General features: G+C 27.8%; 3 protein-coding genes across 6 annotated transcripts; 1 reads left to right on the top strand and 2 right to left on the bottom strand.

Moving 5' to 3' along the window:
* The first annotated feature begins 366 nt into the window (after window positions 1-366).
* On the top strand, window positions 367-11,460 carry LOC132941791 (probable serine/threonine-protein kinase kinY). 3 transcript variants are annotated; one of them, XM_061009963.1, is made up of 10 exons: window positions 369-668; window positions 5,067-5,376; window positions 5,962-6,010; window positions 7,309-7,455; window positions 7,608-7,690; window positions 9,192-9,450; window positions 9,538-9,754; window positions 9,973-10,590; window positions 10,752-10,942; window positions 11,010-11,460. In XM_061009963.1, the coding sequence occupies exons 2-10, from the start codon at window positions 5,081-5,083 to the stop codon at window positions 11,220-11,222; spliced, it is 2,073 nt and encodes a 690-aa protein (XP_060865946.1). In that variant the 5' UTR covers window positions 369-668; window positions 5,067-5,080; the 3' UTR covers window positions 11,223-11,460. The 3 variants fall into 3 exon arrangements, with proteins under 3 accessions (XP_060865948.1, XP_060865946.1, XP_060865947.1); XM_061009964.1 differs by lacking the exon at window positions 369-668 and adding an exon at window positions 1,593-1,689; XM_061009965.1 differs by lacking the exon at window positions 11,010-11,460 and having other exon boundaries at window positions 367-668; window positions 10,672-10,808.
* A 1,861-nt stretch (window positions 11,461-13,321) lies between these two features.
* On the bottom strand, window positions 13,322-15,027 carry LOC132941792 (FAS-associated factor 2). 2 transcript variants are annotated; one of them, XM_061009967.1, is made up of 2 exons: window positions 14,827-15,027; window positions 13,322-14,734 (listed from the first exon to the last, which is right to left on the bottom strand). In XM_061009967.1, exon 2 carries the CDS (start codon window positions 14,731-14,733, stop codon window positions 13,411-13,413), a length of 1,323 nt encoding a protein of 440 aa, XP_060865950.1. In that variant the 5' UTR covers window position 14,734; window positions 14,827-15,027; the 3' UTR covers window positions 13,322-13,410. The 2 variants fall into 2 exon arrangements, with proteins under 2 accessions (XP_060865950.1, XP_060865949.1); XM_061009966.1 differs by having other exon boundaries at window positions 13,322-14,748.
* A 4,720-nt stretch (window positions 15,028-19,747) lies between these two features.
* LOC132940143 (histone H2A deubiquitinase MYSM1-like) lies at window positions 19,748-21,699 on the bottom strand. The gene is made up of 6 exons (XM_061007581.1): window positions 21,374-21,699; window positions 21,228-21,291; window positions 20,796-21,167; window positions 20,561-20,717; window positions 20,386-20,501; window positions 19,748-20,232 (listed from the first exon to the last, which is right to left on the bottom strand). Exons 1-6 carry the CDS (start codon window positions 21,460-21,462, stop codon window positions 20,140-20,142), a joined length of 891 nt encoding a protein of 296 aa, XP_060863564.1. The 5' UTR covers window positions 21,463-21,699; the 3' UTR covers window positions 19,748-20,139.
* Between the last annotated feature and the right edge of the window lie 71 nt (window positions 21,700-21,770).

Below are 21,770 nucleotides of genomic sequence, written 5' to 3' on the forward strand. Positions count from 1 at the left end.
ATCTAGAATTAACAACGATGAGAGGAATTGATTATAATTCCGCGACGTACGTACAACGCGTAGTTGGCGAGGGGACGGGTCGTTAATTATTTTGTTTTCTGTCCAGGCCCTAGGGCTAACGGACCCCAGGGGGCACGATTGATGATCTAAACTACCATCACCCGTGACTGTCGATATTCGATTCCGAAAGTCAAATGAAAAATTCTTGAAATGATTTCGGAAAAGACATAGATTTTTATAATTTTGTTTGAATAGTAAATTTCGATTCACGAAAAAAGGGAAAGCTTGTGACAAGTTTACGTCCGGTAACATTGGCTACACTGCAATGTTGACATGAATGAAGTATCGAAAAGTGTGTATGCGTAAAAAATTTAACAAGTTATGAGAAACGAGATTTAATTAGCTCTTATCTGGTTTTCTAGGCAATATTCATTAATTTGTCATTTTTTGCTGTGTACATCTTCATTATTCGTTTACATAGTTTTTTCCTTTTTTTCTTTCAATAGTGAAGACAATTGTGTGACATTTATTGACTAACCGTTTTGCGTGAATGTTTATAATTAATTATACTACCTATTTAATTTGACTCAAGCATAATTACTGTACCTAGTTGGCATTATAAAATTAGTAAAAATCCTAGAATGGACGTGGAATCAACAGAAAATCCAGTAAGTCAATCATATATTTTTAAATATATTTTTTATACAGAACTGTTTACCAGTTAAAATATAATAACCACTATTCATCGATATAAACAAAAACATTAATGATAAAGATATGATTGGTGAATGTCTATTAGTAGTTAAGTAGATATATGTCTAATCAATACTTAAAATATTGTTAAATCTCTATATTTGCTGGTATTTAATATTTATTAGGTTCTCAATTCATGACAATAAATTATGTGTAATTGTTGTTTTTCAAAAATTTAAAGAAAGTCATTGTTACTAATATTACTTCATACTTGCTAAGGAACCTCTATTTTTAAATAAAATGAGTCATTCTGTTCTTTTTTAAAATATTTTGTTATTTTGTAAGAAAATACATTTATAATTATATTATCATCCTGATATTCAAATGTGCAAGCATTATAGTTAAATTTGTAAACATCAAACTCTTGATGTAAAAAAAAATAAATATTTATATCAAAATAAAGACTCGCATTACTTACAAAAATTGCAATTCATTAAAATGAAACTTAAACATTCAAATTATTTTAAATTTTAATTGTTATCAATTTTTTTTTGTTTTTGTTTTCTACAGTTAATGTTTTATAAGCATTAAATAATATTAAAAAACAATAAATGTTAGCTACCTTGGCTTTGTATAATAAACCAGATATTTGAAATTTCGCAACATTTTAAATTTGTTTTTAAAACTGTTCAAAATTATCACTTACCTAAATATCAAATAACAATTAACCGGTTTTTGTGACTGCATTAATGTATAACTTATCTTATCACTATAAATTTGAAATAAAGTTTTAAGTATAGAATATACCTATGATTTTTCAAAATGTATTATGGTTTTAATCAATTATAATAAATTAAATTAATTTAGTCGCACCATTATAATAAATGTATACCTATAACATTATATTACTCTGTGCCACTGAACACTTATCTCAAGTGGGAAGTATATTCCAGTAGTTGTTCTGGGACACTATTTACTAAACATTTAAATATACAGGTATGTATATTATACACAAATCTATAAATTTCTTTATTTTTACCTCCACAAAAACTAAGTTTTAGTCTAAAACTTAGTAGATCCAGCTTTTGACAAAATTGATTTTGTTTTTTGTTATTTCTAGAATTACGTGTATTTTGTGCAGATTTGTATGCAATTGCATATTTTTTCATTTTCACAATTTTGATATTTTTGTCAGTAATCTCTATGAATCATAATAGTTTGAAGCTAATGGAAAATTATTTTTTTGCAAATTTCTGCATATTTAATGGTTATTGTATATTTTTGAATATTTTGACAAAATTCAAAATGTATTGTATATTGAAGAAAAAATTTTAAAAAAATGTACATAATATTATTTCATCAAGCAGAAAATGTAATAATACATTTTTTAGGCATTAAATGACTATTCATTATAATAATATTAAATTACCTATACTCTGTTCAGCGAGATATCGCACCGCGTACCAACGAAAACTGGTTCCCCCACGCAACACTACCTGCCATTGGGGAACCGGTTTCGAAAGCATGGTGACGCGGAGGGATGCGCAGAATTGGCGCGTTCTATCGCTGAACAGAGTATGTATACTATTACAAAATTAAAAATTATTCTTTTGTTTATTAAGTAGATACCTATAATTATATAACTATATGTTTGATTTGTTTTAAATTATTTTAAGTCATACATTTATGAACTAGTAAAAATAATTATTGAATACAAATTGTGAATTTTTATACCATGTTACACAATTTAATGTTTTTTACTTGTATATTTGTTGCATATTTTGACATTTTTTAATGCATAAAAATCTGTGCTTTAATTATTACTCAAAATTAAATAATAGTTGAAGCTTGAAATTTTCAGCGACTATTTATATTAGAATTTACTAGATAAAAATAATTTTCAATATATTTTGGTTCTTTTTGGCTGTTTGAAGGTATTTAAAATTGTTGACTTTGATTTTGATTCTCTTTGATTTATATATGATGCAATAACATTTTTTGGGTATTAAAGCTTGAAAGTTGAAAGTTTAATACAATATTCTTCATAAGTTGTTTGTATACCAATATTAAGACTTACTAAAAATACATAGTCACAATATTTTTTAATCATCTATTACTGTGAACTACCTAATAACGATATACGCTTCACCTATGACCTACGGTACAGCAGAGCGGTACCTACTTGTTTAGGTATCAAATCTAATAACATCTTTCCCAGGATAGAATATAGGAAATTAAATACAACGATCTTTTATAAAATTGCAGATTCATGCATTCAGTGGCGTAATTGCGGTGGGGTAAGGGGGGCACTTGTCCCCCAGAAATGTTTGTGGAGGCAAAAGTATCATTTTGCCTCTCCAAATAATCCACATTTAAAAAGTATTCTGAACAAGACTGTTAACATAATATTATAATATAAAAATATTTTTTTCCTCAAATTACTTTATAAAAGTTTATATTTATTTTAGGTTTCTCTTGTTGAATGATATTATGTTGACGTATTGTCAGTGTTATTGTTATTGCAATAATCGCATTATTCGTGACTATTATTATCCGTTATTCGTGAACACATTATTATCTTGAATTCGCGATTATGAATACAGGAACGGCCAAACGGGAGGTTAATTTTTTTGCACCCCTAGATTTTTATCCAGTTACGTCACTGCATTATGTTATTTTTTTTGTATAATTGATCTATTATTTTTTATGATTATACAACTAAGTACCCTCATTAAACACAATTAATTATAGTTAGTTTAATATTGACAACTAGTAGTAAGTCTTAAGTTATAAGCTAATGAAATATACTATAGTCAATTTTTTAATATTAGGTAGATGTTAGTTAGGTATATAAAAATAGATAATATATAGACTATTTTATATTTTAAATTTATACTTAGAAAAATTTGGATGCATAAAAATTCTCAGAAATGTATTATTTGGTCTCAAAATATGAAATTAAAAATGTATGTTATTATTCACAAAAGTAAACCACTTAAATACCTATCCTTATTTAAAAAAATTTGTTTTGTAATGAATTCATGTTAATTATAGTTATGTGAAAAAAAATATCAAGATTTTATAAGACAATGAGTGTTTACGGTTAAAAAAAAACATTATTTCTATACAATTTGTTATATAAATATATTATAAAAACTATATTTTTTAATATAATAATTACTGCGTTTTAAGGTGGAATAATGTTTCAACCTCGAGGCAATACATAAGTAAATCCTATAAATATCGCAACTAATTTTTGTGGTAGTGGAAGTATAACATTTTACTTATTAACTATTTTATTGGCTAGATGAACAAATTATAGCTAAGCGTAAAAAAAAACCTTGTATAAAATATCATCAAATTGCTTAAAGCTATTCAGTCTTAAAATATATTAAAAATAAAAAGTATATAATTTTGAATTTTGATAAATAAATACCAAATTTAATAATATAATTTATATACCTAACTATATATATAATTAAATTACTGTATTTTCATTGTCATTGACCTAATATTAATTGTATATAAATTCTATTCTTATTATTGAGATGTTGGAACTTAATTTTTTTCTTGTAATATGCTATTTTTCTCATCCTTATTTAAAAGTTTAGTTTTAAGCATTATCCTATTTTTAAATAAATGTATTAGTTTACAGTTATTTTCAAAAATATCTCCTACTCATTTATTAAATTTAGTACTTTTCTTCAACAGAAAATCCTTTTTTTTGGCTCCTTTTCAGGCTTTTTGAGGATTAAAAATAGAAAGTCTTAAGAGGATGCTACACCCTCATGCATTTCCTCCATATTACAAATGCATAACATGGCAAATTGTACATTCTTAATAATCCATTTAACTTTTTGATGTTTAATATTGATGCAAATCGATCTATTATCAAATTTAGAAGTAAGAATATTATCTAGTGAATCTCATAATTTTTTTATATTATAATTTTAAAGCGAGATTCTAAAAATACTCATAACTTTCTTTAAAATGAAAGTATAAAAAAATATCTATGCAATTCCCTAGATAATAGTCTTCCTTTAAAATTTGACAATAGATCAATTCGCTCCAATATAACAAAGTTAAATAAATACATTATTCAGAACATACAATTTTCTATGTTATGTGTTTTTAAGACAGACAACGCATATGGGCTTAGTTTTCTCAAGGGCATTCTATTTTACTATTTTTATATTATAATTTTTAAATAATTGTTTTTGTTATAAATTTAATTTTAATTTCAGTCTCCTGTTATTTATATCCTGCAAACTGCATAAATGTATTTTATCTTAAGAATCTTAGCAGTTCCATTATAAATAATCATATCTGATTACTGTCAATTAAAATAACTCATTTTATATAAACTTTTTCAGGTTATCAAAATGTTATGACAAATTACGTGAATACTATGGAAGAGAAGGCCGAGTTCCAACGTAAAGAAGGATGTCGATTAAAAGGCAACTCTTGTTGTGCTCTTAAGCATGCAGTGCGTTCACTTACAAATCTAGATGATTTTGTTAGTGAGCGTATTGGTGAAGGTTTCTTCTCTGAAGTATACCGTGTTACTCACCGAAACACTGGAAAAGTAATGGTACTCAAAATGAATATCAAACAATCAAATCGGTTCAATATGCTTAAAGAAGTACAGCTTATGAACAAGCTTTCACATCCTAACATACTTGGGTATGTAAATTAAGATTAATATGGTTTTTTTTTTATTTAAAACTTCTAAGAAAATCTATTGATAATTCAAATAGTTAATTTAAATGTTGTTAACATTATAACATAGGTGCAAATATATAATAAAAACAATAAAACAGTAGACTCTTAAGCTCTGAACATTTTCATTAAAAAATATTTTTATTGGAGTTTAAATAAAATTATTCACAATTCAGTTTTTTTATATTATATTGTGAATTAGCCCATAAAGTCTCGCCCTATTTGGTTATACTAATAACTAATAATTTATTAGATAGTATCAACACTTGTAGCATTACACATAATCATATATTTATTATACTGTGTGTCCATAAAAACAAGGTACACTCTATAACTCAGTTACCTACTTATAACTATTACTCAGTACCATATCCATATTTTTGAATTCTGTTTTTGGGATATGATACTAAATAAACTAGTTTAAATCAAAAATTCCTATGATCCTATTAAATTCAAAACTTGTATTTTGTGCACACACGGTATATAAATAACTGTTTTATAAATTATATTATGTAATGTTGTATATTTATTTGATTATTGTTATTTTAGATTTGAAGGTGCTTGTGTATATAAAGGACAACTCCATGCATTAACTGAGGTAATTATAATATTGTCTTTTTGTATATATATTTATCAGGGCTTAAAACTGTTATCAATAAAGTCGGTAACCGGTTATCGTTAAATTTTGACATTTTGGTAACCGTTTCTTTAAAGATATTTCAAACACTATGATAACCGTTAATCGTTTAAAAACCATTGATAAGGTTTTTTGGTAATCGATTACCGGTTTAAAAAAATAATTTTTTTCAATTTTTTAATCATATTTTTAAAACAGTTTATTCAGGCCATTCGTGGGTTGATAACATAACTATTATTATTACAAAATCAAAAACTATATGCTTTAATTTGGTCAATTTCCCTCAATTTAAATATTTATTATTTATTTTTTCAAACTGCTTTAAAGTTTAAAACAAATTATCAAGATAATGGGGCTTTTCATAAATCAAAAAAAAATTGCATTAAAAAATGTTATTGTTATAATTTTCTTATTTATAACTGTAAAAAAACCAAAATTAAATATAATAAATAGCTTTCCAAGATGACATTAAGAGTGATACATTGACACGGAACTTTTTGATTGTATTGTATATATTACAGTACCCCAAAACCTAGGTCTGCAGATCGAGCATTCTACGCTAGCCTTGGGCAAACACTACAAATAACAAATGCAGAACCAGGAAGGTTTGGGCTCTGGGAGTCATAATTTAATACTAAACTATTTATAAATGTATGCAAAACAAAGTATAATGTGATAAAAACCTTGCTTAAAATTAAACTTGGAAGGTCCCCTATCTATAGTAAATTGTGGCACTGTATATAAATGTGTATATTTCTAAGAAACAAAGATTAATTAAAAAATAATAATGAACGACGACGTTTATGACGGTATTTATAATATATAGTTAAACACTTATTCACAACAAATAAGCAATACTCAACGGCAATTAATTGGGGAAAAAAATTTAAAAATAGCTGGAAAATTAAATTCAACTATAATGTAATCATGATTCATGGCATAATTCAAGTATTAAATTCCACGAAAAAACCGTTAATTTTTTTGGTCGGGAATAGGTTTTGGTTATAAAACCGGAATTGAAAATACGAGGTAACCGCTTTGATGTTAATACTTAGATATTTACCTTGATAACCAATAACCGTTTCCAGCATTCTAAAACTAAAAGTGGTTATCGGTTTTCGGTTCTCAAATTTACGGTTTTTTACCGGTTTTTGTTACAAACCGGTTACCGGTTTTAAACCCTGATATTTATAATCTACAATATTAAATGCTCATTTAAGTATTTATAACTTTTTTATAATAACTTGTACTTTTATTAGTATATCAATGGTGGAAGTTTGGAACAATTAATTGAGTCTGATATTGATCTTTCATTTAAAGTAAGAATGAAAATAAGTCTAGATATTGCAAGGGGCATGAAGTATCTTCATTCAAGAGACATATTTCATCGTGATTTAACTTCAAAAGTAAATATAAACTTAATTTGTCTAAATTATAAATGCTGAAACTCCTTTTAAAACCTATTATAAATATTATTGTTTAGTATTACTTAACATTATTATTTAAATTAAATTAAATATACCAAGTATGATACTATTCAAAAATTTAAATATTTTAGAATGTTTTAATTAAAAAAAATGAATCAACTGAAGATCTGACTGCTGTTGTAGCCGATTTCGGTCTAGCTGCAAAAATACCAAAGTGAGTTATATTAATTCTATTTTGCATTTAAACTATTTTAATATTTATATTATTAAATTTAAAACATAAATATTTTATGATTTAACATCTTAAATTATACACTATGTAACTAATAAAATATACATATAATGTGGCATTGTTGTTTAATGCCAAAATAATTTTGTCTCATCCAAATTTGTAATTTCATGTCAAATAAAATGTTGTTTACATTTATTCTTAAAAAAATAGTTCGAAATGTCATCACATAAAACTAGTATTAGGAGAAATATAACGAGAATAACATAATATGGTTGAATAAATAGTAAAATCTTAATTCTTGTGTTGATGTAATGTAGTGTTTGTATGATAAGGTCTTAGAAGTTAAAATTAGTAATTTTATGATAATAAAAACTAATGTGGACAGTGGCACAGGAACTATTTTTCATGAGGGGGGACAAAACATAAAACACCTAACAACTATTATATATTTATTTGTGATTTATAACAGAAAACCTTTCTTAATATTTTATTCTTTTAATGTTGATATAGGTCATATATTATAATATAAAGAATATAAAGAATTATAGAAATGTATTGATATAATTATAGTGTAATACTATAATATAAATATAAATACATTATATTTATACACATATATATTGAAATAAAACATATTTGGAGGACGGAGTGGCTGAGCGGACTAAGGCGTCGGTTGTGACGCACACCGGCGCTGGTTCAAACCTCGGTTCACAGGTGGCATTTTTCTTCGGGCAAGTCACGGTGTCTGGAGAACAAGTAACGCCATCCCCCACCCAGGCATGGTAGATACCTACGGGTGCCCCCTTGTAAATCTGCCAAAACTACACACACGTGTTTACCAACCAACAGTATCCTCCCCTACAAACAAACAAACAGCTAATGGCCATAGTTGCCGGGCTTAATGATCAATTAAAAAAAAAAAAAATATTTACTTTATATCTGAAGTTATATTCGAAAGTAACAATATATAAATAAAAATTACTCAATATGTTTATTATGTATTATGTTATAATAATAAATATTAAATAATAAATCGATAATAATAATAATAATAATATTACTACGCATATTCATACATTCATGAAAATAAGACCAATTTTAAATATGTAAACGTAATTTACGATTGTATACCTATTAATTTTATTATTGGATTATATCTGAGGGGTCAATTTCCCCCAGTGCCCCCTTCTCTAACGCCACTGAATGTGGATGAAAATGGCATATTTTTGAAATTATTCAATGTGATTAGGTACTTAAAATAATAATTATTTTTTGAATTTCATCAAAATAACTTTTATTAATTTTACTAAAAATATAGGAATGTTATTTGAATTTCTTATTTTTAATTGGTTTTTTTATGAATTTTCAACAAAATTTAATTAGAAAACACTAAAGTATTTTACTTGGCAATTAATCATGATTATTTTAAAAGCATAAAATAAAGTAATTGTTTTTAAATAATTTATTTTTATATATTTATTAGGAAAGGACAAAGGTTACAGCAAGTTGGATCACCTTGGTGGATGTCGCCAGAATGTGTTAAAGGCAATGTATATAATGAAAGCAGTGATGTTTTTAGTTATGGAATTGTGTTATGTGAAATTATCGCCAGAGTGAAAGCAGATCCAGATATTTTACCTAGAACACAAAATTTTGGTCTGGATTATATAGCTTTTGTTGAGTTATGTTCATCTTGTCCTCCACCAACTATGTTTCTTAAATTAGCATTTTCTTGTTGCCATGTAAGATTGTTATCAAACAATATCCTTAAAATGTATTATATACATAAACTATAATTAATACTTTTTTAAATTTGTTGTTTTTTAAAGTTGGATGCTAAATCACGTCCAACATTTAATGAAATTGTTCAACAATTAGAAGAGGCAATTGCTTTCCCACTTACGGTAAATTCAAATTTATCTGGATCACGGAGATGTCCAGTCGTTACTACTCGGTCAAATCCTTGCTCAACAGCGATGGTGGAAGCACGGAGTGAAGAGTTCCTGCTACAGAATAATGGACCTGAAGAAAACAGTCATAAGAAATGTAGCTACATCTGTATAATTTCATTACTTAATATTTTTTATTCATTACACCTTCTAAGTTCAATAAGTATATATATTCAAATATTCATAAATCAGTGTTAAACTGTTCTATTATGGTCATTTTTACTTAAAACGTTTAAAATGTATAATATATAATAATACATTATAAATAATCTTCAACTAAATAATAATATAAATTTTATTTTGTGTATGATATAGTGTGTCACAGTAGATCATTGTCAGAAGATGAAGGTATATTGGCTTTTCCAGCACATACAGCTCCATCAGACAAAGCACGATGTCATTTTGTTCAACCTCTACGTTATGTGGGTGAAAGTATGTGTCGTCAAGATCCTCATTATAAGCCTTGCCCGTCCAAATCCAATCCCTTTCATAAATTGGATGCAAAGTTTCAAGGCGTTCAAAAGATACTTGCTTCAACAAATGGTTCAGATTTATTTTCATCATGTTGTGAACTACCATCACCTGGATATGTGGAGCTGGATAGACGGTGTTCTTTAAGTGTATCAAGTGGTGGTACACTTATTGCGGACTCATCTACACCTAAAGGAAAACATAGAAACATTGATAAGACCTCAAAAAAATGTCGCTCTACATCTTTACCATCATCTCCAAAAATGTCTAGAACTAATGGAAGACGGTGGATGTCATTAACAAATATAGAGAATACTGCTAAAACATTTCCTACTGTAACAGTTGATTCGTGTTGGACCGATCTCACAATTCCTGTCAACTCTGGTGTAGCTAATCTAAGACGAAGAGGCTCATGCGAATCAGGTTTCTACAGTAGTGTTTGTGATGATTTTTGTTTACCAGGTAAAGATATATTTTATATAAAATGTTTAACTTTTAATTGATTCTAATGTTAAGAATATTAAGACACTTTTAAAATAACAGTTGTATGTGCTCGATTATTTTCTTGCTGTGTGGGTAGCAAACGAAAGCGAGATCAATATTAATGAACAACATTTTGGCAGGACTTGAGTGCCAGCATGTAACTAATGCTTCATCGGTGACTTTGTCATCTGGTTCAGCTACATCATCATTGTTCCTTGACTCCACTGGTGATGAACACCATCTTAGACCTGGCGGGTATTGTTTTTTACACAATAACACGCATCATAGTTCAGATGACCTATCAACATGTAATGAATGGGAAAACCATCAAGTAATTACAAACAAAAAAAAAATATTTTTAAAACTTGTTTATTTTACAAAATTAATATTTATTTCAGAAGACTAGACATATAAGTAAAATTGTTGAGTATTTTGAAGAAAAACAGAGTCAACGGGAGACACAACCCTCCATTCGACCAAGGCGTTCAGGTCTTGTATCTGGAGTTTTACGACGTGCAACAAACACAACTAGTCCAAATGTCTGTGGCAAACGTATTTTGGTTTGTGAAGGAGCTGTAAGGTCAAAACTAAAGCTTTTTGATAGAAAATAAAATTTCTATTCAGGGTGCTACTTACCATTAAAATTTTTTTTATTATTATATTTTTTTTTCATGGTTGGTTGTTTTCCAAAATTTGTTTCATCTAGTCATAGGTACTACAAAATGCCAAAACAGTATAATGTATATTAAAACCATAACAATAATATTTATTTACAATAGTTGCCATTTGTTTCTTATTTTTTGGTAAGCATGAGGGGGTTTAAATGTGTATAGAAGTTATATATATAATTTTTTGTTGTTTTTTTTTTTTTTTAAATATTTTATTCAGGGAACTATTATACAATTAGAAAGTTCAACTCAAAATTAAAAGAACTATTTTTATTGTAAGTTTTATTTTTCTATTTAATGTTTATAATTTTAAATGAAAGAAATGGAAGTATTTGGTATGGAACAAATAAGTACATAGTTAATATCGCTATTAACTTATGGAGTAAGTATATTTTTCATTCAAATGAATGCTTAGTTAATTTTTTTTTTTATATGTGTTAATTACTCTTAACTTCATAAATTCTTGATGTTTTAGTTATAATAGGTACTATATAATATATATCCATAAACAAAATTACTAAATACCTAATACCAATGCAAGGTCGTATATTATGTAAAATATTAGTTAACTAATTAGTAGTTATTGGATGTTAGTTACTAGTTACAAGTTAGTTAACCTAACCTAACCTAACCTACCAGACGGTAACTATTTACAGCCAATGTCTATGGAATGAATGATATAATTAATCTTTGTTAATTGATATTGAATTGAAAAAAAATTAGAATAGGTATTATGTGGTATTACTGTGTTAGGCTCTTGTAAGTCTGGTAACAAATTATGGTGTCATAGCAAAAACATGAAAATGAATCAATTTAAAACTATAGATATTTTGTTTAATTTTTTTAACAATTAAAAATGCCATTTCTATTGAAATCAAAAATTTACTTTTTAAACAATAGCTATTTATTTTTTAAAAGTATTTATAGGTATATTACCAGTATACTTTACTCTATTCAACTTAAGAGTACACAAGTTTGTACATATGCAATTGACTGTTGTTCATCGCTGGGCCCCCCTGATTGATTGTTCAGAAACAATTGTTAGTCGTTACCGATCATAAATCACCAGTGTGGCGATGAACAGTTGGTGGTATTAGTTGTGGGAATGATCAGCAGGCACGCGAGTGGAGGCACCTATACTAATAACCAGACATGCCGGACATAACGTGTTTTCGTCTACCGCCCGGTATACTCTTAAGTTGAATAAAGTAACTATAGGCTATAGTCTATACCAGTGGCGTGTATCATAAAAAAAACTGGTGTTGCTCAAATAATTGTAGGTGACCTATCCCTCATAATACTGTTATACCGACCTATAAATTTTCCTATTTTTCTTCTACCCACCCATATTTAAGGTGTTGCCTGACCAACACTTGGACCCTATGTTACACGCCACTGGTCTATACTATGTATAAATCAATTAGAAAATACAATATTAGGATTTGACAAAAGTCAACAACTGTTTTATTTAATATTTCTTTTGTCCATGCTCAGTAACATTGTATATTAAATTATATTGATACTATTTAATATATTAACATCGCAAAAAATATTAATTTGAGTAAAATATCTTTGTAGGTTTTTATTTTGATTAAGCTTTTGGTACTTCAATGAGTGTTATATATTATATATTTTAATATTATTATAAATAAATTTAATATCAATTTGAGCCAGAATATAAAGTTGCATTTTTACTCAAATAATAACTTAAAAGATTTTGAAAAAATTTATATGAGACATTAGAAAGAAATTAATATAATATATGGAAAAGAATTGAATCCCAAAATCAAAAACAAAACCATTTATTATAATTTATCACACATTAAAGAAAATATTAAAACAATGCAGTTTCTATATGTGCAAAATATGTTGACCACATGATCAAATAGAAGTTAAAACAAGTTTTTTGAAGTAACGAGTAAAAGTAAAAAAAAATATATATGTTAATAATATATATTATATTATAATAATTAACTGGTAATTGGCTCTATATCCTCAACTTTCGATTAAACATTTTTAAATTAAAAACACCATTATACATGTACCAATATAATTTTCACATTATATTTTTAATGATAATTTCTTACATTTATAGGTACATTTCAATAAATTATATGAATATATTATTTATTCACGAATCTAAATCATTTATAAAGAGAACCTCTCTTTTTTGTAAGCCTGCTTGTTTAAGTGTTTTATTTCGGTCTTCAACGTTCAGAACTCGTTTTGGAAAATTAGTGGCCACTTCAAAAATGTCTGGTGAACTTGGGTGACAAAAAACAAAATTTAAGACATCAGCTACAGGAGACATCTCTGCAAATCGCCTTTCTATTCGTATACCACCTGGCATGATGAATACAATTGTCAATGATCCTGGTTCTTCTATAGATGGCTCTTGTGGGATACTAGCCAACATTTCCACTTTTTGTTTTTTCAATTCATCCTTATGTGCTTGTTCTATCTCTTCTAACCTCACTTGTAGTAAACGTTCTTCTTGTTCTTGATACTCTTTTTCTCTTTTAATCTGCTCTTTTTCTTCATCTGCGCGCAGCGATTCTAAATATGCTCGGTCCTGCTGTTCACGTAAGGATTGATTAAAACTACGTTCAATTCTTTCAGCACGAGCAGCTATGAGATATGCTTCATTAGCTTCAAACACTGACCGCAGTCTTCTAATAAATTCTTCAGGTGACACAGGCCCTTCCATTCGCCCAACTAGGGTCATTCGGCTTTCTCTCAGTACAACTACAGCCACATAAGGATATACATTGGCCTGAAGAGCAGTGGCTACTCGATTACCTTCATTCAAATCTTGTTCACAAGCCCAAAATAATATGTTACTTTCATTTAGGAAAGAAATAACATTGCTATTTGGCAATACAGATGAACAGAAATTAGAACAATCTGATTGATCATTTTGATGTAAATAAATCACAAGGAATCTCAATTCTTGTTTAGCATCATTTAATGCTTGCCTATATGATCCTCTATAATAAACTGGATGTTCACTTCCATACGTAGACTCATAGTTTTGAATAAATCTTCCAACATCAGCAACAGGGTCTGTAACTGGAGGTCGAGGTTCTGGCCAGACTAAACTCCATGTAAATCGTACCACTGATACAAATGTGTTATAAAATGTTCTCAGTATGTAATCTATAACAAATGATAAAAAATTTCCAGTTCCAGAGGCCTCTGGGTTAAAAATTTGCTGCCTAGTCGGATCAACTAAAACTGTCGGAGCAGATGATGTTTCTGACGTTCCAGCGAATACAGATGGGCGACCTTCCCTTAGGTTTAACTGATCTTGAACTGCGGATTCTATATCCCAATGATGTCTCTGTAGCACGTCTCGACATGTAGGCAAACTTTCAATACCAGTAAGATCCTGAAATTGAAATAATTTGCCAATCTGTTCAGCACACAGATCAGCGGTAAAGTCTTCTTGGTCCATTCTAAAATATAATTTCTTTAAAAAAATGTGAGAAAAAAAAAGTTATTGAATGATAATTAATTTACGAAATAGTACAATTTTTGATTAGCTTACCTCAGTAGTACAATTTCATCGAATTACAAATTAACAAAATATGTTAGTGGAAAGAAAAATATATGTAAATGTATAAATTATATTTCAATATAAAATATTAAAAATTGTCATAGCAGTAAGTCGAAAATTTGGGAATTACAGTTTTAATGTTTTATATCTGTGGTGCTTAATACAAAAACATTTAGAAAGTTTTGATGAATAATACAAAATAATTACTTTATTATGATAAGCAAAATCAACGTTGATAATTGGGTAAGTGTTACCAATTTATATATACTTTTGTTAACATTCCCTTTTTAAATTGCATAATTTAGTGGTACACATAAGATTACTTTTTGAATAATTTCTCTACTATTTTTCCTTTAACTTTTTTATTATTTACCAACCGTATGTTATTACTTATTACTAAAAATCTAATTATTTAGTAAGTATACTGATGGTGTTTGGACTTTGAAAGGAACAAATTCATATTTAAATGACCATGACGATGAACTAAATTCCTTTTTATAAAGAAAGAACAAGAAAAGTAAGGGTTTGATTCTTTAAGAAAGAGAACTAATTCCTTTCGAATTTTGATATGTAAATAATTAAAATTATAATCAAAATTTAGTGTATCTGTGTATGCACTGTCATTTTATGATCGTTATCGAGTATTGACGTTAATGGTTAATCTACATATTATATAAAAGCCAAATACCATTCGCTCGCTTAGTCCCTAAAATTGTGTGTAGTACGAAATTTAAAAATGTTTGTTGCCTATAGACTCTAAAACAAAACCTCTAACTTAATCTAACCGATTTTAATGAAAACGATTAGTTATCAGGAGAGTAGTTTGAACCACATTCGATAATTATATACGAAAATCTATAAAATCTGAACTGAGGTATGTACATCAAAATCGAGGTACAATAATATACAACGCAGTATTTTGTATTAATTGATTATTATTTTTAAAAGTCGAGTTAGGTATATCAAAAGTAGGTACTAGCTGAGCGTAATCAAAATACATCGGATAACTATTTTGACTCTTTTTGAGCTATTTATAGGCATAAGAAATTTTTTTTTTGAACTTATTACTTCAATAATTTTTTTTGAGTTGTAAGTTAGAATTTTGATAATATTCATCAAAATCAGGGAAATTTGCAAATTATTTTGAGTTAGAAATTCATATGTTCAATATGTTCTATGTACCATATTATCTAAGATTTGAAAATTGAATACAAGATTCCCCATAATTTTTTTTTGTATTTAGCAAAAAAAAAAGCTTATTGGAAAGACAAGTTTTTTTTTATGATCATTTGAAATTCGAAAACTGATAGAAAATATTCACCTTTAAATTAAAAAAGTATCTTTTTTTTTTCTTTTTTATTTGAAATAAGCAATCTGTACAATTTGCACAATAAGCTTATACTATGATATAAGTACATGATACGTGACAGGCGTGATTTAAGCAGTCACCCATTAGTGACTCTTGACTAATTGATTAATTATTTTAATTAGTTTTTACTATAATTACATAATTTATATTATTTTTTTTTTTTTTTGAGAGACGTTAGACATTAAAGTTTTGTAATAGGTCGCGGCACCCCTTCCTTTTCAGTCTGCGGTTAGGATTTCCAGGTAATGTAAGGATAGAAAGATCGTTTATGAGAGGGTTAGGGTGTGAATGGAGTCGTTTGTGGAAACGAGTGTAAAAAAAATTTTAAAAACACACTTTTCCATAAAAACATTTAAAAAAAAATTTTAAAAATTGCACTAAAAAGACAAAAATAATTCTCTGTACTTAAAAATAATGAAAAATTTATTGATGAAAAATTTAAAAGTGTGTGGTGCATCATACAAAACATTAAAAGCCGAGCTAAGTCTCACATACACTTCTTTGTTCAATCCTGTTTATAAGATAGTGACTGGCAGTATATGTCAAGTATAAGAGCAAAATAATGAAAAATTTACTGATGAAAAAAATTTAAAAGCCAAGGAAAGTCTCACATACACTTCTTTGTTCAATCATGTTTATAAGATAGTGACTGGGAATATATGTCAAGTGTATGAGCACCACACACTTTTAAATTTTTCATCAATAAATTTTTCATTATTTTTAAGTACAGAGAATTATTTTTGTCTTTTTAGTGCAATTTTTAAAATTTTTTTTTAAATGTTTTTATGGAAAAGTGTGTTTTTAAAATTTTTTTTTTTATTTTTTATTTTCTACTTTTTAGTTGAAAGTAAATATTTTTATTAAACGTTTAAGAAATATGTTTGTGAAACAAAAAGAATCAAACTACTGGTGATTATGATTTATTTATAAATAAATAAGTTTATGTGGTCGTGAAATGACAAGACATTTATTTTGTTTGCCACAACCAATTGAAATTTTTTTATATTAACAATTTCATTATGAGACCATTATGTGTATTAATGGATAGGACACGCCTATACTTGCTTCGTAAGAGGTTGCGGTTTTTTTTGGGGAAGAGAGAAAGTTCAATATCTGCGAGAGATATTACGGCGACGTCGTGGGGACAATCCTTTTTTTTTTTTTTGGTCCATGTCCCAAAATGACAACGGATTATTGTATTGTCATCCAAGACCAAGGTCTATACCAATTTTCAGAATTTTTCATCTTCAAAAAGTGCCTCAAATCGAGCGCGCAAGATTTGATCACAGACAGACGTGAAACCAAACTTAAGAAAAGTGTTAAAAATGCGTGCTTCCTCAACTATTGTTCTCATATGGAGATCGTTATGCAGAGTATAGTTAGAAATATAGGGTGGAGCATTTGATAATCGTCGAAGTGATATATTTTGGAACGTTTGAATTCTATTAGTGTTAAATATTTTTGCTGAACCCCATAGTTGTAGTCCATACGTCCAGATTGGTTTAAGAAGCGCTTTGTAGATTGTAAGTTTGGTATTTAGAGTGGAGTACTTATTTTTAGTTAAAAGAGGTCTAAGCATACGCAAACGATTATTTAAGGTTATTCTTTTGGTTTGAAGGTGTTTCTTCCATGTCAATCTTTTATCAAGGATTAATCCTAAGTATTTGGCTGTGTCAGAAGTGGGAATTGGTACGTTGTTAAGGGTAATGTTTGGGCATGTTCCTTGTTTGAGTGTGAATGTTGTGTGCGAAGATTTATTTTGGTTAATTTTAACTCGCCATTTTGCATACCACTCAGATAAGAGATTAAGATGCAATTGCAAATTTAATGAGGCAGCTAAGGGATCTTTGTTTATGGATAAAATAACTTTATCGTCGGCATAATCGGCTACGATGGTTTGTTGCATCCGTACATGGAATGTTGATCAGCTACATAAATGTTAAATAGGAAGGGGGAGAGTATGCCGCCTTGTGGTACACCCGCTTTAATTGGAGCAATGCCTGATGTTGAAGAATTAAATTGAACTTGAAAGTGTCTATCAGTTAAGTATGATTTAATCAATAGGAATAAGGCAGAGGGGAGAAATTTTTTTAGTTTAAATTGTAAGCCTTCGTGCCAGACACGGTCGAAGGCTTGTGAAAAAAGTATCTTAAAACAATTATCTTATGTTGTAATTCAATAACTATTAACTGTAGATACTTGAAATGCTTTCTATTCATGATAAAATTGTCTAAAAATGTTGTTCACTCGTTTTGAGCTATTTATAGACATTTTCAATTTTTCTTTTTTTTTAATAGTGTACCTTTGTAATTTTTTTTGGGTCAGTATGCTTGAAAATGAATTGCAAGGTAAAAGGTTCCTCATAAGTTATTATAATAAGTTGAAAAATATTTAAGATCCATAGGTTCGATTTTTTTTTTATAAGTATTTTAAGTTGAACCTAACCTAGAGGAGCCTTCTATTAAATTTTCAAGCTTTTTTACTCAACAGATAAAATTTTATTGATATTTATAGAAAAAAAAAACTAAAAAAACTGAAAACTGACAATTTCTGTAAACAGCTCAAAAAGAGTCAAAATATTTTCAAAATTTGATGGTCTATAGAAAATGCTAATATAAACATTCAGTCAAAAGGCGATGACAGACACAAAAATAAAAAAAAAACACACATTGTAAAATCAATATGTTCATCGTTCCACTCAGAATCTAAAATTTAAATTTGATTTACATTTTTTTAAATATCCAATTTGTTGATCTCATTATATGAACGATTTGGGTGGTAAAAACATTTATCGAAGTCAAGTAGTTTTTTTTATAGAATTTTTTAAAATATTAATAGTTTTTTGATTAAATTAATTAGGAACACAATTACTTTTTAAAAATATTATTTTTGGAAATTTGCTAACATGGGTATATTTCTTAAACTATTTACTAATCATATAATTTTTTGTCATACGTTTAAGTAGCATCAATTTTTTTTTTGTCAGTTCTTTCTGTTACGCTCTGTATATGCAGGTCTAATAAAGGTAATATTTTTTTTCAATTCTTCAATAGTATTTGAATGTTATTATTTTTTGGTGATGTATGTGTTGTTGTAACTTGTAATATCAGTTTCTCATCAACTAATATGTCTCATTATCTATCAGATAGATTTTCAGATGGTAAAAATGTAGTATCTATCTATGAGTGTAGACCTCACTAAAACTATAGGTTTTATACAGTTCAAAAAATGTGGTTATATATATAAATTTAATTTTTAAAATAAAAATGTTGTGCCATACACGTTATTTTATTTAATTCTCCAAGTGGATGTTAAGTGGGTTTCATATACCACATATTACATAAGATAAAACAAAATTGAAATTATAGAAATGCATTACTATTAAATGAAATACATAATGAATTATTAAAACATATTCACATTTTTATTGTTATATTATGCATAAGTTAAAAACTACATGTATTCAATAAAAATAGTAGTTTTTTTTTAACATAATAATAATCCTAAGTTCATAATCAATAGGCAATTTTTCAATAATAATCATTAGACAATTAATACAAGTATTTATTATACTCAGATATTTTATATCATACCAGTTATAAAAATGGTGTAACAATAAAAATAATAGTCAACGATTATAGCAAACAGATTACATATGTTATAAGCTTTTAACATACACACTATTTACAAATAAGTTTAAAATATGGGTTACTTTTGGATGTTTATTCTGTTTACATTTATAGATTAGATATTTTTAATGTATTTAATAAAAAAAGGAAAATTATAATTGCATTAATTTGCCTCAGTCATTTCTTAAAAAAAATAAGACAATAATTATAAATATAAAAAACTAATACATATTTAATATTTGAATAATTACCAAAATGTAACCCATTCACAGCCAAAATGTTTTTTTATAATATAAGTATTTTAGTTTAACGTTTGTTTTGTTTGGGGACTGAATAGTTATGCTCCCATTGAGATGAAGTTTTATCATGGCATATTGTGTAACCACCCATTGCCTTTATCTGAAACATAATGTATAAAAAACCATAATTTATTTCATAAAACAGAACTACAATTTACAAATATTAATTTTTATGTTTTAGTATTTTAAATTAAGGCATATACTATAGTCATCAAAGATTTTTATATAATAATCAAAATATTAAGGTTCTTACTTTTTTAAAAGATTTATTTTTTCCATGAAGAAGAGGTGGTTTTAAATTGTATTGAGTTTTCAATATTCTGGCTTTAGCTAATTCTTTTTTAATATTTTTATGATATTTACATTCATCTAAAAGTAAATATATTTTATTATCAAACTTGTACTATATATTACCATTAATAACTTACCACATCCAAAATTAATGTATCCTCTATGTTCAAGATATGAATGTACCTGTCCAATTTCTTTTGCTGTACCACACTTTTTCATCTTTTGTTTAGCAAATGTTTTTGATACATAACATGGCTTGTTTGCTTTCCATAAATCTAATATGGTATTTCTTAACTATATTAAATAATACAAAAGAGTTTAAAAAAAAGAAATTTAAAATTTTACAAGTCAAATTATTAATTATAAAATTACTTTTAAATATTTTTTATCATCTTTTTTTCCAAATAAGTTTGGATGATAATATCTTTCATCTGCAGTAATAATATTACTTTCTAGATGTCTTTCTTGAGTGGGTGCTGGGATGTGTTCTATATCTCTTGTGAAACCATGTGATATAACCGACTGCCAATCCTCAACATCATTAGTATTGGTCTCTCCATCCATAATATCGATTTCTGAATCAGAGCTGGAATCATTACGAACCCTAACTATTTCTTCGCCGTTTGGTAGTACAAATACATCATTCTCTTTGTATTTATTGAGAATTTCCCGGTATTTGGACTCATCACAAACATCTTCTGACAGACGTTTTTTTAATTTCCTTGAATCATCCTTGCGTACACTCTACAACACAGACCAGCACGTTTAACTTAAAAATGATTAGACCCACACACGAACACTTACATGTTCAGAGTTCCAATCGTCTGCCAGTTGAATCAACCATTGAGGACTAATTGGGTTATATGACCTAGGGACAAACCATTAACTCGTCTCATTAGGAAAAACTAATAACCTATTTAGACGACCATGCGATCGTAGTTATTGCTTACGTCGAGTTGATCTTGTTCCACGGTTCGTACAGGGATTCCAAATAATCGAAACTACATTCGGTGATCACGTCTATTATTTCGTCGTCCATCACACACAAATTCCGATTTTTAAAAAAAAAAACAAGCAGCTCTTTTCATTGACTTATTAATCCGAGCACTTAGTTTTAGACGAATTATACGGAAACTCGGGCAATTGATGTTGATCAGTGACAACTTCGACCGCAATTTGCAAATTCGCAACGTCCAAGCAACGTGGACAACATAAGTAGAGTGGTAAGAGGCGAAAGGGAATCGGGGATGTGTAGAGTGAATAGACATGTGAGCGAAACGGATGAACCTAGTCCCGAAAGCGTAGCGAATGTATCGCCGGTCGTGTCACTCACTTCACACCAATGGT

This window comes from Metopolophium dirhodum, chromosome 3 (genome assembly GCF_019925205.1).
Source record: "Metopolophium dirhodum isolate CAU chromosome 3, ASM1992520v1, whole genome shotgun sequence".
Classification (NCBI taxonomy): Eukaryota; Metazoa; Arthropoda; class Insecta; order Hemiptera; family Aphididae; genus Metopolophium; species Metopolophium dirhodum.

What these genes read in the sequence shown, in the direction of transcription:
- LOC132940143 (XM_061007581.1), bottom strand. Translation starts at nt 21,462, where the DNA reads ATGGACGACGAAATAATAGACGTGATCACCGAATGTAGTTTCGATTAT. An exon ending in ACGATTGGAACTCTGAACAT is followed by an intron (nt 21,168 to 21,227) that starts GTAAGTGTTCGT and finishes TCTGTGTTGTAG; the next exon opens with AGTGTACGCAAGGATGATTC. An exon ending in AAAATAAATCTTTTAAAAAA is followed by an intron (nt 20,233 to 20,385) that starts GTAAGAACCTTA and finishes ATTATGTTTCAG; the next exon opens with ATAAAGGCAATGGGTGGTTA.
- LOC132941792 (XM_061009967.1), bottom strand. Translation starts at nt 14,733, where the DNA reads ATGGACCAAGAAGACTTTACCGCTGATCTGTGTGCTGAACAGATTGGC.
- LOC132941791 (XM_061009963.1), top strand. Translation starts at nt 5,081, where the DNA reads ATGACAAATTACGTGAATACTATGGAAGAGAAGGCCGAGTTCCAACGT. An exon ending in TCACATCCTAACATACTTGG is followed by an intron (nt 5,377 to 5,961) that starts GTATGTAAATTA and finishes TTGTTATTTTAG; the next exon opens with ATTTGAAGGTGCTTGTGTAT. An exon ending in ATCGTGATTTAACTTCAAAA is followed by an intron (nt 7,456 to 7,607) that starts GTAAATATAAAC and finishes TAAATATTTTAG; the next exon opens with AATGTTTTAATTAAAAAAAA.